Source organism: Triplophysa rosa, linkage group LG8, assembly GCF_024868665.1.
Source record: "Triplophysa rosa linkage group LG8, Trosa_1v2, whole genome shotgun sequence".
Lineage (NCBI taxonomy): Eukaryota > Metazoa > Chordata > Actinopteri > Cypriniformes > Nemacheilidae > Triplophysa > Triplophysa rosa.
The window spans coordinates 13,953,719-13,968,967 of record NC_079897.1 but is presented as its reverse complement, the minus strand read 5'-3'; the positions used below and the strand labels follow the sequence as shown (position 1 = coordinate 13,968,967).

At 38.4% G+C, this 15,249-nt stretch overlaps 1 protein-coding gene across 1 annotated transcript in view; it reads right to left on the bottom strand.

Annotated features, from left to right (window-relative positions):
* Positions 1 to 6,631: 6,631 nt before the first annotated feature.
* Positions 6,632 to 15,249, bottom strand: part of gask1a (golgi associated kinase 1A) — a 25,680-nt gene continuing 17,062 nt past the window's right edge. Inside the window, exons 3-5 of the mRNA XM_057340377.1 lie at positions 14,064 to 14,186; positions 11,096 to 11,199; positions 6,632 to 8,816 (exon numbers count right to left, since the gene is read on the bottom strand). Of these exons, the coding sequence (XP_057196360.1) occupies positions 8,612 to 8,816; positions 11,096 to 11,199; positions 14,064 to 14,186 (432 nt within the window). The 3' untranslated portion in view covers positions 6,632 to 8,611. The remainder of the gene's footprint in view (positions 8,817 to 11,095; positions 11,200 to 14,063; positions 14,187 to 15,249) is intronic.

The window sequence follows — 15,249 nt, the reverse complement described above, 5'->3', positions numbered from 1 at the left end:
TGATTAATTAAAATATTTTCCTCAAACAGATGCAGTCCAAAGCAGTGTTGGGTAAGTTACTCTGAAAAAGTAATTAATTACTAGTTACTAATTACATATTCAATAATGAAATTAGATTACTGTACAAATTACTCTCTCCAAAAAGTATTTCATTACTTATTACTAATTACTTTCTATATCCTATATCAACCGTGATTAGAATTGATTCAGGGATAGACATGGAACGTCTTATTTAATTCATTCAAATAAATAATAAATAACTACATACATTATTCGTATTAACTGATCAAAGTATACAAATGTGAGAAGGATACATTAAAGCATACATTTTAAAGTTAGACTTATAATTTTGATGTAATTTCCACTATAGAATATATTACACAGTATTTAGTTCAATTACATAAGAAGTAACTGTAATTAAATGACAGAAAAAATAAGAGTAATCCCTTACTTTACTTTTTATAAGGAAAAGTAACAAAGTTACAGTAACAAATTACTTTGTAACTAGTTACACCCAACACTGGTCCAAAGGTAATGTATTCTGCTTCAGTCAGAGAGTCTTCTGAGAACCCCCCCTGTATGCTCTCTGTTCAAACATAATGACTTTGTCCACTATTTTCTAATGGTGAGAGAGCTGTAGTCTTATATTCTAGCCTTTTTATCATGACCTTGTAAGATAAGGAGCTCAAGTTGCACTTATTTATAAATAACAAACTACAATTTTTGACAGTTTTAAAAATACACTTTTTGAGAGGTGGATCGCATTGAGTTGCATTTTTTGGGGGGTAATTTGATTGGTTAATTAAACATAGGAAGGCAATTATGTTATTGAAGGTAACAGTATTATTTAATCTAGAAATGAGAAAAGAAATAGTTTTTCACACAAATGATACTTCAACATAACAAAAGACAAATGAGATTAAATATCCTATAGACCATTTTGCAAGACATAAGCAACACAGGTCTAGAAGCACTTCCTGTTTCAATGTTTTATTTATTTATTTTACTTTCACATATATAGTTAAAGCCACAATATGGAATATTTGGACCGCTAGATGGCGCACTTTCAAAACAACAAAAAAAGGCGAAGCTAAATGGCGTTATGTAGGAGAGTGGAATTATGGGACATGTCGTTTTCACCATCCAGAGGCATAAGGAGATCGCCCATCATGTTCACGGACGAGGTAATGAATTTATTTTATGTCATCGTAATGAATTAGCTTGCAAGAAACGTGGAATGTAATGCTACGTTAGCCCGCGGCTGATATTGGACTTTGTCAATTGATTTGGTAGCGTAATGCTACACAGTTTTACGTGTTTAAAACAGTCATACAGTTGTCGTTTAAAAAGTAAATTGGAACGAACCCACAGCATTTACAAGTAACGTTATTAGCTACATATTTTTGTGCGACATATACTGTATTTCATATGGTAACTGCATTCATAACTATTCAAACAATCTGTGCATGAGTATTTTGTGTAGAATAAAAAAAAATGTGCTTACCTGTCTATTAAAACACATGCGAGAGCGGAATCTCTGTCGAGTCCAAGTTGGTCGCGAAGCTCTCTCCATTTAGAAAACGCCACGCCAGTATTAATCCTTGTTTAATTTCTTCATTTGTCCATAAGACCAGGGGTGGGTCCAGAGAATTTTCTGGTGGGGGGCACAGGGGGTAACAACAATTAATCTGGGGAGGCCGCCCAAAAGTAACAAAAATGAAAGCTGCCACTGATTGCCCATTTCAATATGGGCGATCACTTCAATTTATATTCTACAGTTACACACTGTTTGTTCCCTTTCTGTTGGTCTCTCGACGTTGTGTCGAGCCGACAGATGGGGTTCGCTCTTAAAAACCTATCAACTTCTGACTAGTTTAGAAAAGGCCAATGAAATTGGCGAATGAAATTTGCATGCCGGACTCAGCCCCCGGATATCCGGGTATAAAAGGGAGACGGCATGCTGCATTCATTCACCTTTTGTTCTTCGGAGCCTTCACACTGATCGACTTCGAGACTTCAATCTCTACACCGAATTACTGCTGGAATCTTATGACGTGGTGCAGCGGACGGTCCCTTCCTGCAGCGAGACTTCCCCTGGGCGTCTCGGCAGTTCCAGAAGTGTTTGAGTTTTTCTCTCTAAAAGAGCAAATTTCTCCAGCGCGGCATGTCCCGTTGTTCTCATGGGTGCAACACACTCATCGAGGAGGGGGACGGACATGATGTCTGCTTCCAGTACGCTGGGGCAGACGTTGTGGATACATCCTGCCCCTCACTGCGGGCAGTTGACGATTCAGACGTTGCGTTCACGTGTGGCTGTGTTCCCACGGGACTCAGCCACCACCTCGTCTGCTCCCCGTTCCGTGACGGCAGGGCCCGCTACGGCAAGCAGCGAGGGTGATATGAGGATTACTGTGAGCGTTAATCCGCCAGCCACTGGCTCACGGACCGTTCGCACCTCGTCTCGCTCGTCTGACCATTCCCCAGGAGACGGTCCCAATGTCTTGTTCCTCAACCACGTATTCGGAAACGGTGCATGATAATGATGAGATGTCCCTTGTTCTACAACCTACGCGTGGAACCGGTGTCAGCCCGCGTCTTGCAGGGCAACATGTAGGACCGGCAGCCGGTAGGGCGTACGCCTGCGAAAGCCCTTCCCCCCTTCCTTAGGGGGGTCAGCGGTTATTTCCGCCTACCTTCTTTCCCCACTGGGTAAAGAACAGGCATTCCATCCATCACTAAGCACCTTCCTGGGGGCAGGCTGAGCAGAGCAGCCCTGCCCCCTTAGGCCGGGGAACAGTTGAGTTATATACCACATAGTTCTAACCGGACCTAGTGCTCCAGACGTGGTAAACCCCCCCATGGGCGGTTCCGTCTGATGTACCCTCATGTATGGTTCCCAACTCGGCAACCCATGACCTCCCTAGGTGGACCTCCACCCTGCGGTTAACTCCTTCAGCCCGCACATTTTCCCATGAGTTCTCCCCTGATGGTGAGTCCATGTGGTGTCTCCACTAATTCCTCCCTATGGTAGGATAGTGGTCTCTGTAGCGTTTTTCCCCTGGGGGGGATTAATGCTTACCTAGTGGCCAGTCAGCGTCGCTCCGCTAGAGATTGCGCACAGTGCTGTGGCGTTTTCCATAGGAACCCCATCTGTCGGCTCGACACAACGTCGAGAGACCGACAGAAAGGGAACGTCTTGGTTACGGATGTAACCTCAGTTCCCTGATGGAGGGAAAGAGACGTTGTGTCCTTCTTGCCACAACGCTGGCCGCCCGCCGCAGTGGTCGAGGGATGCTCAGGCTCCTCAGACCAAAAGGTGAATGAATGCAGCACGCCGTCTCCTTTTTATACCCAGATATCCGGGGGCGGAGTCCGGCATGCAAATTTCATTCGCCAGTTTCATTGACCTTTTCTAAACTAGTCAGAAGTTGATAGGTTCTCAAGAGCGAACCCCATCTGTCGGATCGACACAACGTCACGTTCCCTCCATCAGGGAACTGAGGTTACATCCGTAACCAAGACGTTTTCATCTTGCTTTTCTTGGCCAATAATATATAGCATGAATTTCAAATATTTAACAAATACACAATTTTTAGTGCATTGTGCCAGTTTAGTACTGTGATTAAAAGGAGGTATTTAAATTGCTTCATTCACTGAATAACTGTAAAATCGTGCAGAACACCACATTACACATTTTAAAGCATTTCCCTAATACCTGCATTTTCACCTGGAGGTCCATGAGGGCTGGTCTGGCCCTGGAAATTTAGGCCTGTTTTAGCTCCCTGGCATAATTCAGCTTGACTACTCTCACACTGCTGGTCACCTGCACTCTCCCTGCTAATTTTCTTCTCTGTGAAGAAATTGGAGATATCTCCCTGCCTCCGTTTCAGGCTGTAGTCTACATTCAAAACGTGTCCACAAACACAATAAATAGCAACATGTTATTTGTACTGTACAAACATCACAGTGGCAACAATGATATGATACTCTGTTGTTGACTGTTAATTCATGTCACAAAGCGTGAAACATACAACAGATGCTAATTGGCAATTAGCATCCGTTGTATGCAATTAGTAATTGCTAACGGTACTGAAACAGTGGAGAGATATTTACGTTTATCCAGATGGAGAGCTAACTAAAGTAAACACACAAGAACAGTTTCCCATGCAAATTGAATCAAATTAGACCCAAATAGACAGTCTTAAAGAAACTGTAGAGTTCTGTTCTTACCTTAACTCGGTGCACATAGGAGCATCACGTTGCAAAAAAGTCCGTGACTGGTGAAGTTACGAGTTCATTAGCGCAGCCGCTGAGCCACTTCCTTTGTCTTTTTTCCAAAATAAAAGCCTTCATTAGTTCTTAACACAGTCTAATCACAAGGTTACAGATTTTGCTTCCGTTTTAACGTGCAGCATCGGTAAAGAGCTTTAGCGCAATGATTGACATTACCCCGAGTGACCATTGGGGGGCACACGGGGTGGCCAATCAGATTACAGGGGTGGCGGGTGCCTCCCGTGCCACCATGGAAGCCCCGCCACTGCATAAGCCTGCTTGCCTCATTTGGCCTACGTTTACACTTTTTTGGGTTTCCTTTACTCGCCAAAAAGTAACCGTGATCCATAATGACAGAACAACAGATGCTGTGTCCCAGATGCTGTATAACCACTTCCGCATTTGCGTGTTGCCGTAGTTTCTACAACCGGAAACTGAGGGTAGTGCAGAGCACCGGATATTAAGTCACTGATATACGACAAATACAAGGGAGACAAGGGATGGGCCATTACTTTAAATAGGAATTTCTCTGGATTTAGACATTCTTGGGAACATTTGGGATAATGTAAATACACAACTGCATGAAATATATCACACTGTGCAAGTGATTTTTGGATATTTCATAACAAAATTCTTCCTTGTTGTGGCTTTATGTTTAATATTAAGATTCAGTTCTAAATGTTCTGTTGGTTGTATTTTGTTCACGTCTGTGTAGCATTAGAAAACTGAAACAGAATGTGCTTTTGAACCAGTGTTGTTTAAGTCTCGTAAAATTGTTTATCAAAGACATGTACTGGATTTTATTAAACAGTTCATAGCAAAACCATCCACAGAAAATATAATTTGCTTTTTGAAAACCTTTATGATTCTGACCCACATTCTTCTGCAGTCAACACTAATACATCTGGATATTGTTATTCACAAGCTAGAATGTGCTCCAGTTCCCCCGCTACCTTGAAGAGGAGAAGCAGTTTCAGAGAATAGATGGATGGATGGATGGATGTTGTCTGATACTAGTGCTCATGAATCCTAAGGTCTCCACCAAAAACAAAATCTGGAACATGATATTAGACACATCAAAATATATATAAAAAAACAATGTTGTGCAAAATATCATTGCTGCATGTCTGAAGTTTAAAAAGAGCCCTTTTATGTTTCACAGCACCAGTGAGGTGAGGTCATCATGGTTTGGAGCTCCTCTGAGCTTAACACGCTTGCTACAGGAAAAAATGAATTCCGCAGTTTATCTGGACATTTTGCTGGAAAATGTAGAGCCATCTGTCCACCAACTGAAGCTTGGCATAAGTAGGGCGAGGCACCAGGACAATGATCCAGAGCACAGCAGTAAATTAACAACTAGACAAGAATGACTTTAACAGAAGAAAATATTGCCTTCTGGAGCGGCCCAGTCAGAGTCCTGACCTCAACCCAACTGAGATGCTTTCACATGACCTCAAGAGAGCGATGTGTACCAGACAATCTACTGTACTGCTGATCTGAAACCGTTTATACTGAATGCCGTAGAATCCCTCCTGACTCTGGTGCCTGAGCCGCCCGCATAACACGACACGCCAAACTTGTGAATTCTATAATTTGACTACAATTTTAAATATAAAACCACCTCAATGCTTTTATAAGGGTATCAGGGCATTCAGTATTTATGCAAGTCAAAGTTGCTGTTTTTAGGGGTTACAAACCTCTGTTATTCTGCAAATTCCTGTCCTAAAAAAAGAACACAAAAAAAGTACTTTGAAGTGAAATTGGATGCAAAACACAGGCGAGAGTTTTTGGCCCACATCACGCAAATGAAAATGAGGCTTGTGGGATTTCAAACTGGATGAAATTGAGATTTAATGTTTCGCTGATATCATTAGTTTCTTTTTTCTTTCCTCGGCATGATCGCAAACTTCAAACGTGTGATCAGCGTTTGATTTATAGAAAGTGACAAGATCAGCTCATGAGCAGATGGGCTTGATATAGCCACTCTACAATCTGCTACAAAAGTCTCCCTTCATTTCATTTTAGCAATTGAAATCTGATGGATAGCTTTGGATGATTACGTTTTTAATTGTGCTCTCCCAAGAAATAATGCCAACAACGTCTGACTTTTATTAAACAGATGCATTTTACATAGAGTGATTTGATTTAAACATTCATTTCTACAAAATGAATGAACTGTTATAAAGTTATATCTCCGATAAGCACATTTATTTAGGAAAAATCCTTTTATGTATTATTTATTATATCAAAGCACCTTATACCAAAGTTCCAAACCTTTGCAATTCATTTAAAATAAATGACTTTTTTGCATGAAACAAGTGAAATCAGGCGCAACCAAGAAATGTAGTTTAGTTAACAACAGAAACTTTATTTAGAGCCTTGTTACATTATGATAAACACAACGTATTACAGCATAAATTCAGAGTCTTTGTGCCCAACTGTGAGCTTTGCCAGCCCCAACCCAGCTGAGGTTCTTCTAAGAGCGCTTATAGTTTTACTACACACCACAGTTGTATAGTTTCACATTCATTGGCCTGGTTACCACTTGCTTTGTTTGTGTGTAAATTAAACAAGTTATCAGGGTTAAACTATGTTTTTGACATTTTTATTTTATAATTTATATCATCTATATACATTTAGAATTACATGAATCTCATTACGTCAGGGTAAGATTTTAGATACATTTGTCACATTTATTACACTTAGACCGAGGTACTTGTAAATTATCACTTCATACCCATCAATCCTGGGATTTATTTATAATTCGATGCCAGGTCAGGGTTACACACTAATTTTCTGTCATGGTCCGTGGACCCCCTAAAGTTCACTGTAAAACTTTGCTATATTTTGCAGCAGATTTGCCAGTATCTTACTGTAGATTTGATGACTTTCCTATTAGTACTGTTTTCAATTTGAGTAAAACTTTACTTTAACCAGAATTAAAAGACTTTGACTTTTGAGATTCAAAATGAGCAAGAAGAGACTGGCATTAGCACAGCAACACTGCAAAAATTACATTCTTCATAAGCATTTTTGTCTTGTTTCTTAGTAAAAAGATTTGAAACTTCTTAAATTACGATACATTTACATAACAAGAAAAGTGACCTAAGATATTTAGTCTTGTTTCATGAAAGAAAATATAAGAACTGGGTAAGTTTATGTTTAAAACGGTTAATTACATCTACAGTAAGTTACTGGCAAACCTGTTGCAACATACAGTTTTACAGTGTAGCCTTGGCCACCCCCTGGCCACCCCGTTATAAAACTCTAGCTCCACCACTGATGGCGACACGTCTATAACTCCAGATCTCAATGACTACTATGTGTCTCATGACAAAACACGCATGTGACAAATTGTCACGAGACATGTGAACCAATGCGATTTGAAATTATCGATGTTTTGCCATATTTTATCTGCTTACATTTCAGTTTTAATAAATAAGCTCAAAACAAGATTTTTTTTCTCTCACGAAGATATTGTTTCACTTTAGAAGGCAGTTATTAACCCACCGGAGTCATTTTAATTCATTTAATGATGGATGGATGTGCTTTTTGAAGCTTCACCATTTTGATAATAGAAATAACAACATGATATTAAAAAATAATATGACAGCATTTTAATATAAAATTATTTGTGTTTAACTGAAGAAAGAAAATTCTTCTGGATTCTTATTGGTCCAAAATCCTGCTCCACATACAGGTAGCTGTAAATTACTAAACAAACCTTCTATTTGGCTGTGATATCACGTCGTGCATCAGTTTCACATTCAATATCAGCAGACAAATTGCTTGTCATCATGTGACTTATCATCACGTCTGGTTATCACATCACGTCTGAAGTCTCTTCACAGTAATAAGCCCTGCATGAGCCTTGCTTTGCAAATGACCATCTGGAATCTCTTTTCTCAGATCTTGAGAGCATCTCATAAGTTAATCACAGTTCAAGGATTGTCAACCCTTATTAGTGAAACAGACTCAAAAATCCATGAACACTCACTGCCTCCACTCATTTTAGCCATCTTGTGTAATTGTCTTGACTTTCAAAACCAAACACACACACACACGCACGCACGCACGCACGCACGCACACACACACACACACACACACAGTTAAGTTAATTCTGTATCATTTATAAGCTTGTTTCCTCATGGGGACCAAAAAATGTCCCCACAAGGACAAGGATTTTGGATGTTGCCATTTTTGTGGGGACATTTTGTCCCCATACCGTAACACACACACACACGCACACACGCACACACACACGCACACAAATAAAATTGTTAAATTTAAATAAATGGAAGCAAGGGATTTCCACAGACCTTCAGTAACTGATTCATTTCAAAGGTCTCTGTTAAGTCTCAGTTTCTTCTCTCGTATATGCTGCAGCAGGGCCTTGGCTCTTTGCTCCACGTGTCGGATTAGCGGTTTAAGTCCAGACAGGCCTCCTCTGCTCACCCAGAATTCCCGATCCAAAGACAGAGACCGCAGAAGCATCTTTTCTAGACATCCTGACAGCAGCACAGAAACGGACCGCTCTGGAAACCTGTCAATCGACAAACACTCATTTTTAATCAAACAGAGGTCAAATAATCCTTAGAATGACATTTAAAAGCTAGACAATTTATTCTGTTTGCTGATCAGTGAAAACGAAAATTTATTCTGGCTTACAAAAAGCATGTTGTTCTATACACATGCATTACTAGACAGACGGTCTTAAGCAGTTAGCCTGTATCTATGAACGTTGTGTTTTTATCACATTTCGTGCATCCAAAATCGCCTACTTCCATACTATAAAGTATTCTAAAATGAGTATGAGTCATGAGTACTATATCCGAAACCTCAGTATGCACAAAGCAGTAGGCGAGAAATACCCGGATGGTCTACTGCTTGCGCCGAGATTTGTGAGTGTGGATTGGATGGACACTGCTCTATCCCATGATGCAACGGGAGCTGAGCAACGGTCAAATTTCAAAATTTTATCAAATAAAAATAGTGTAAAACTTTAAAGTTTTTTAAGGTAAGTACAGATTAATGAATTTCTCGTGAATAAATTATGTTTGTACCGGCGCGAAGGCACAGGTTGATGTTAATACATATAGGTAAAAGAGCAGACAGGTCACATGACAATAAAACATGGCGTATACAGTACGTCCGAAATCTACTACCCCCACACATACTATATAGAATGTACTGTTTTAACGGCAGATAGGAAGGTACTTCATTTAAATCAGTACGTACTGTCATAGTATGCGATTTCGGACACAGCGAATGTGTCAGAATTTCATCTTTTTGTCACAGAGCAGCTCATCAATGTCAGATTCAGAACAGCAGACCAATCAGAAGTAGCCATGGCGGGGCTTGCATTGCATGCAGGCTTACAGTAGCCCCTTACATAATTTACATTTTTCCTCATTTAGTTGTCACATTTATTCAAAGGGAAATACAATATTTTTACCAAGGACAGTCCCTCAGATTTAACTTGGGTAAATACAATGGTGTGATGCCCAAACATCATCCCTTGTGGGGTTCAAACCTACAGCCTTGTTAGTCACAGGTACACAAGCATCAGACTTTGCAAGGATGGACACAAACCACACTAAATACTAAACAGACTCATATTTGACTTCAGATTGACTTTACAGGACTTGACTTGACTAAAACAACAAATAAGCACAAGACAGCAAACAAAGGGCATTAAATAGCGAAGCGATTCAACACGGATAACGAGGGCAACAGGTTAGGGGCATAAACCAATGATTGAATGAAACATCAGGAAACAAGGAGACAGGGTCAAGACTCAAGACAGGAAAGCATGACATCTAGAAAACAAAAAAGAACCGTGTGCTTCCAACACAGAAGAGCACATGGCAACAACAGATCACGAAATGTGTGGTCCAGCGGAAAACACATGCATGCAAAACATACACTGTAAAAAAATGGCTAAAAAACGAATATTTTCTGTAAACTGGAAAAACTGAAATATAATATATTTTTTCTTTAAAATTATAGGATACAAGCATATATATTAAATAGTTTTCCCCATTTTTCTTGTAAATGTGTTGTCTTCAGTGTTGGGTAAGTTACTCTGAAAAAGTAATTATTACTAGTTACTAATTACATATTCAATAGTTTAATTAGATTACTGTACATATTACTCTTTCCAAAAAGTATTTAATTACTTATTACTTTCTATATCTTATATCAATCTGGTTTAGAATTGATTCAAGGATAGACATGAAACGGCATATTTAATTAATTCAAATAAATAATAAATAACTACATTAATTATTCTTATTAACTGAACAAAGTATACAAATGTGAGAAGGATACATTAAAGCATACATTTTAAAGTTAGACTTATAATTTTGATGTCATTTCCACTATTGAATATATTACACAGTATTTAGTTCAATTACATCAGAAGTAACTGTAATTAAATTGTACATAAAAATAAGAGTAATCCCTTACTTTACTTTTTCAAGGGGAAAGTAATTAAATTACAGTAACTAATTAGTTAGTAACTAGTTACACCCAACACTGGGTGTCTTGTTCTGTAATTTTAGAGTTATTGACGTATTTCAAAAATAAACTGTAAAAAAAGAAATCATCTGAAATTTTCTGGCAGCTGGGCCACCAGAAATAAACTGTAAAATAACGGAGTTTCCCTGTAAAATTACACTTCCCCTGTGTTTCTTGTAAATTTGCAGTCTTTTTCTGTAATTTTACGGGTTTTGATGTATTTAAAAAAATACATGAAAAATATGTAAAAAAACATACAATTTCATTTTTTTTACATTTTAATTCAAAACTTTGAATACTTACTCATCAATACCTTCAACCAGTCTGAAGTTAAGGTTGTCTTGTGCTTGATAAGGTCTGCCTGCATTGTCAATAAAGACCAGTCTGGATGGTTCTGTCTTACGAACCTATAGATGAAGGTTATTCAGTTTACAGCATATTGTGCAAAAAAATATGTAAAAACAGTGGCCCCTAAATGTATTTGGACACTTGATTCACACTTTACAATGTATGAATGTCACTAGTAATGCATTAAATGGATAATATCAAACCAAATGGCACTTAAAAACAAATAATGCATAATTGTTTTAAGCCTTCAATTGCTTTTAATCAACTGAACTTAAGTTCGTTTTAATTGAAGACAGTGACATTAACTATTGACGTGCTTAGTACATTTAACAACCAGAAAGTGTTCAAATACGTTTACTGTGGTCTTAATTTCAAAGATATTTATTGTTTTATAATTTGAATTTGAAATCTGTTTGTGAGATGTTTAGCCTGTAAATGGGGATGCATGCGGGTCGATGACATACTTCTGCTAAAATCTCAGCCAGGCTTGTTACATCCGGCACCATAGGGAACAATGGCGTTTCGCTTCAGGATGCACATAGGATTACGATCAACAACATGAGTCTAATTATTCGAACACTTCGCCATACGTCGACAACCAAAAAGGAGAAGCACTTCAGGCTATCCGTTTCAAGGTAGATCAACAAATATGTGAACTTTTGCACTTACTAGAGGCATGATCACAGAGACACTAAACAATGCTCACCCGTAGTGCTGTCGGTTCGCCGAAATTTAAATGTTTTCTTACTAAACACATCGTTATCACTTTTCAATATATGAAAAATCCCCTTACTGCTTTTCTTGAGCGGAAGTATGTCATCATCCGTGTGCATATACCCCATTGTGTAAGATTTACAGTATATTTCTTTAAATGCCAGTTATATAATGAAGATATTCCATACATTTTCTATACATATTCAAGTGTAAAGATACTGCTGCTCTTTCTAACTCTTTATAGATCTAGTTTTTCTGGTTTTATTAAATCACATATTCCAACACATACTGCAATACATGATGTCAACGATGTGTTAGAAGATGGTGACTGCAATGCACACAATATGCTTCAGGTTAATTTCAGGGTTAGGATTAACAAAATATACATCTTGTGTAAATTAGACCGGTTGCAGAAGGCTCTGCTGTTAGATAGATAGATAGAGAGAGAGAGAGAGAGAGAGAGAGAGAGAGAGAGAGAGATTTCTGAGCTGTGGAATGTTCTTGCGGGCAAGTGATATTAAAACAGATGACTTTAGCAGACTGACTCTAAAAACCCAAACCAAAACGACATTGGAGCCCCATTTCTCCAGTTCTCCAAAACACTATCAGATCAGGCACGTGCAGAGAGGGGGGTGCTTTGGCGGCTTGAGCCTAGGCCCTTTTTCTTCCTCGAGCGAAAATGCCCTTTTTTCTGGGGAGTTTTAAAAAAATAATAATATATGTGTGTGCTCGCGTGTGTGTTTCTGTTTGCGCACAGCTTTCCCTGTCAAACAAATAGAAAATATCAGGTCAGGTCGAGAAATATTGAGAGTTCCGATGCCTTTCTCCCATCCGCGTCTGCACGCAAATATTGTTTTGCTAACATCCATCACTTATGAGCTAATGAGTTAGCTGAAGTTTAAAGTCATTGGCATAAGTTACATGCTAACTTAATGGAGAAACGACAGCTGTATTTTTGTATTTTGTCAATCATTTTTTGCAGTGTGTTTTAATTATTTTTGCAGGTTTTTGTCCTGTAAAATAGCAAATTAGCACCTACTGCCTTTTTCAGTTTGATGTTGGTGTCCCAATAACAGCAAAATAATTAAAACCGTTTATTGGCTTGTGCAAAATAAACAAATTTAGCATAGAAAACATACACATTGTGGCTTAGTTTCCTTTGTTGATGCCTGTTCTTGTGAAACAATTATTTGTGATAAAATTTTGTTAGAAAAAATTAAAACAAATATGAGAAGTGCCCTTTTTTCCACTTGAGCCCATGCCCTTCAAAATGTCTGTGCACGTCCCTGTATCAGATAATGACTACAGAACCAATCTAAGAGCTCCCATCGTCTCGACTCGATTTTGGCTGCCTCACGTAATTGACTTGGGTTTCTAACTCACAGTTTGAATGGGACCTCAAACCTCACGTTGATTTCAAGAGCTGTTGGATAGATATTACTTTTGATATTAGAAAGCTACCCACGGAATGAAAGAAAGTTTGTACCTTACTCTCCTGGTAGTAAACTTATCCTATCTGTAACCTTGCTGTGATGTCAGTCAATGTATCTTTATTGAAAATGACAACTGCTTCAAGTCAATAAATCCATCGTGTCATTACGTATGCATGGTTACTCGCTCTGGTTTAAAAACAAAATAAATCATCTTCAAAATTTTGGATTCTGTGTATCAAAACTAGTCTCACTCTTAAAGGGACAGTTCACCTAAAATTGAAAATTCTGTCATCATTTACTCACCCTTGAGTTGTTCCAAATCTGTATACATTTCTTTGTTCCAATGAACACAGAGAAAGATATCTGAAAGAATGCTGGTAAGGAAACAGTTCTTGGCAACCATTGACTACCATACTAGGAAAAATGACAATGGTAGTCAAAAGTGCCCCAGAACGGTTTGCTTTCCTACATTCTTCAAAACATCTTCTGTTGTGACATTTTTCCTACTATGGTAGTCAATGGTGGCCAAGAACTATTTGGTTACAAGCATTCTTCCAAATATCTTTCTCTGTGTACATCAGATCAAATACATTTATACAGATTTGCAACAACTGGAGGGTGAGTAAATGAAGACTAAATTTCATTTTTGGGTAAACCGTTTCATTGATTTGGGTAAATATGTTAGAACGGTCAGTTCGCCCCTTGGATTCGAAGTCCTGCTTTTAATGTCTGATAGACACTATATTATTTATTGATAAATATAAGCAGTTTTTTACCAGGATGTGCACCAGATTTAAGTCCTTTGGGTTTCCACATTTGACATGCAGAAGGTTTTCCACACACAGCTCTGAGGGATCTGGTTTGAATCCACAACAGTACCGGTCCAGTCTGTCATTTACCTATAAAAACATAATTGTTATATAATTACTATAATAAAAAGCTTAATAAGTAATATACATCAGTAAATAAACATAACTTTTATCAGTTAATCGAGAAATGCATACAGTTGACAGCACAAGGTTAAATGTTCAATTTTGACCACAACCCAAGTCAAGCTGTGGAATACTGTGGTTTACTTTTACAAACGTTGTGTGGTTCCTGTGTGTAGTGAGACAGTGAGTTTGGAGTTAAGGTGAAAGATGTGACCCTGTGGTGCTGTGGGTACCAGCTCATATCTCATATTGCTTTTGAACACTGACTGACACATCACTGCTGTATTTCACACTATGAGATGAACTGATTTCAGAACAGCTCTTTTTAACCACTGATGATAGTTGAAGGTATTTCTGAAATCATGATCTTGGATGAGCATCTGAAGAAGACCAGTGCTGGTCATTGACCATTATATGAAGCATGTTTGAATGCCAAGTCTGAATGACAACTTATAAGTGACTGAATTCAAAGTGTACAGTACACTATAGAAAATGCCTTAGGTATATCTGCAGAATGGATACGGCAGATGCTTGTTTATATGCTGATAATGTACTAAGAATACTATTTTAAAACGTTCAGTGTCTGTGACAGCTGCTGTCAGTCAGCGATATCAGCAGAAGACAGTCATCAACACACATCATGTTCCTCCCGCACATCCGACTAAAATAAGACCTCTCTCTCCTCACACTGCCAGCTCTGTGATAACCTTAGGCTCTGATTATGTAATGTTTTATACCCAGCGCTGCCAGAGAACCGCAGTGAATGCCACAGAGCATTTCTGCCGAAGACATTTCCACCACACAGCCTCAGCATATTGTATTCTGAACCACGTGACCTTACGTCAACTAGGGAATCATCATCGCCAATAGGTTGGGTAGTGTATATACAGGTAGCCTACTTAATACAATTTTTGTAAATATTTACAGCTGATTAGCACGGTTTTCTACACCATTATGACATTGTTAAAAACTGTAATTTCATGGAATTTTACAGTTTTATTTAACAAATTTTCATGAATTTTTGAAATGT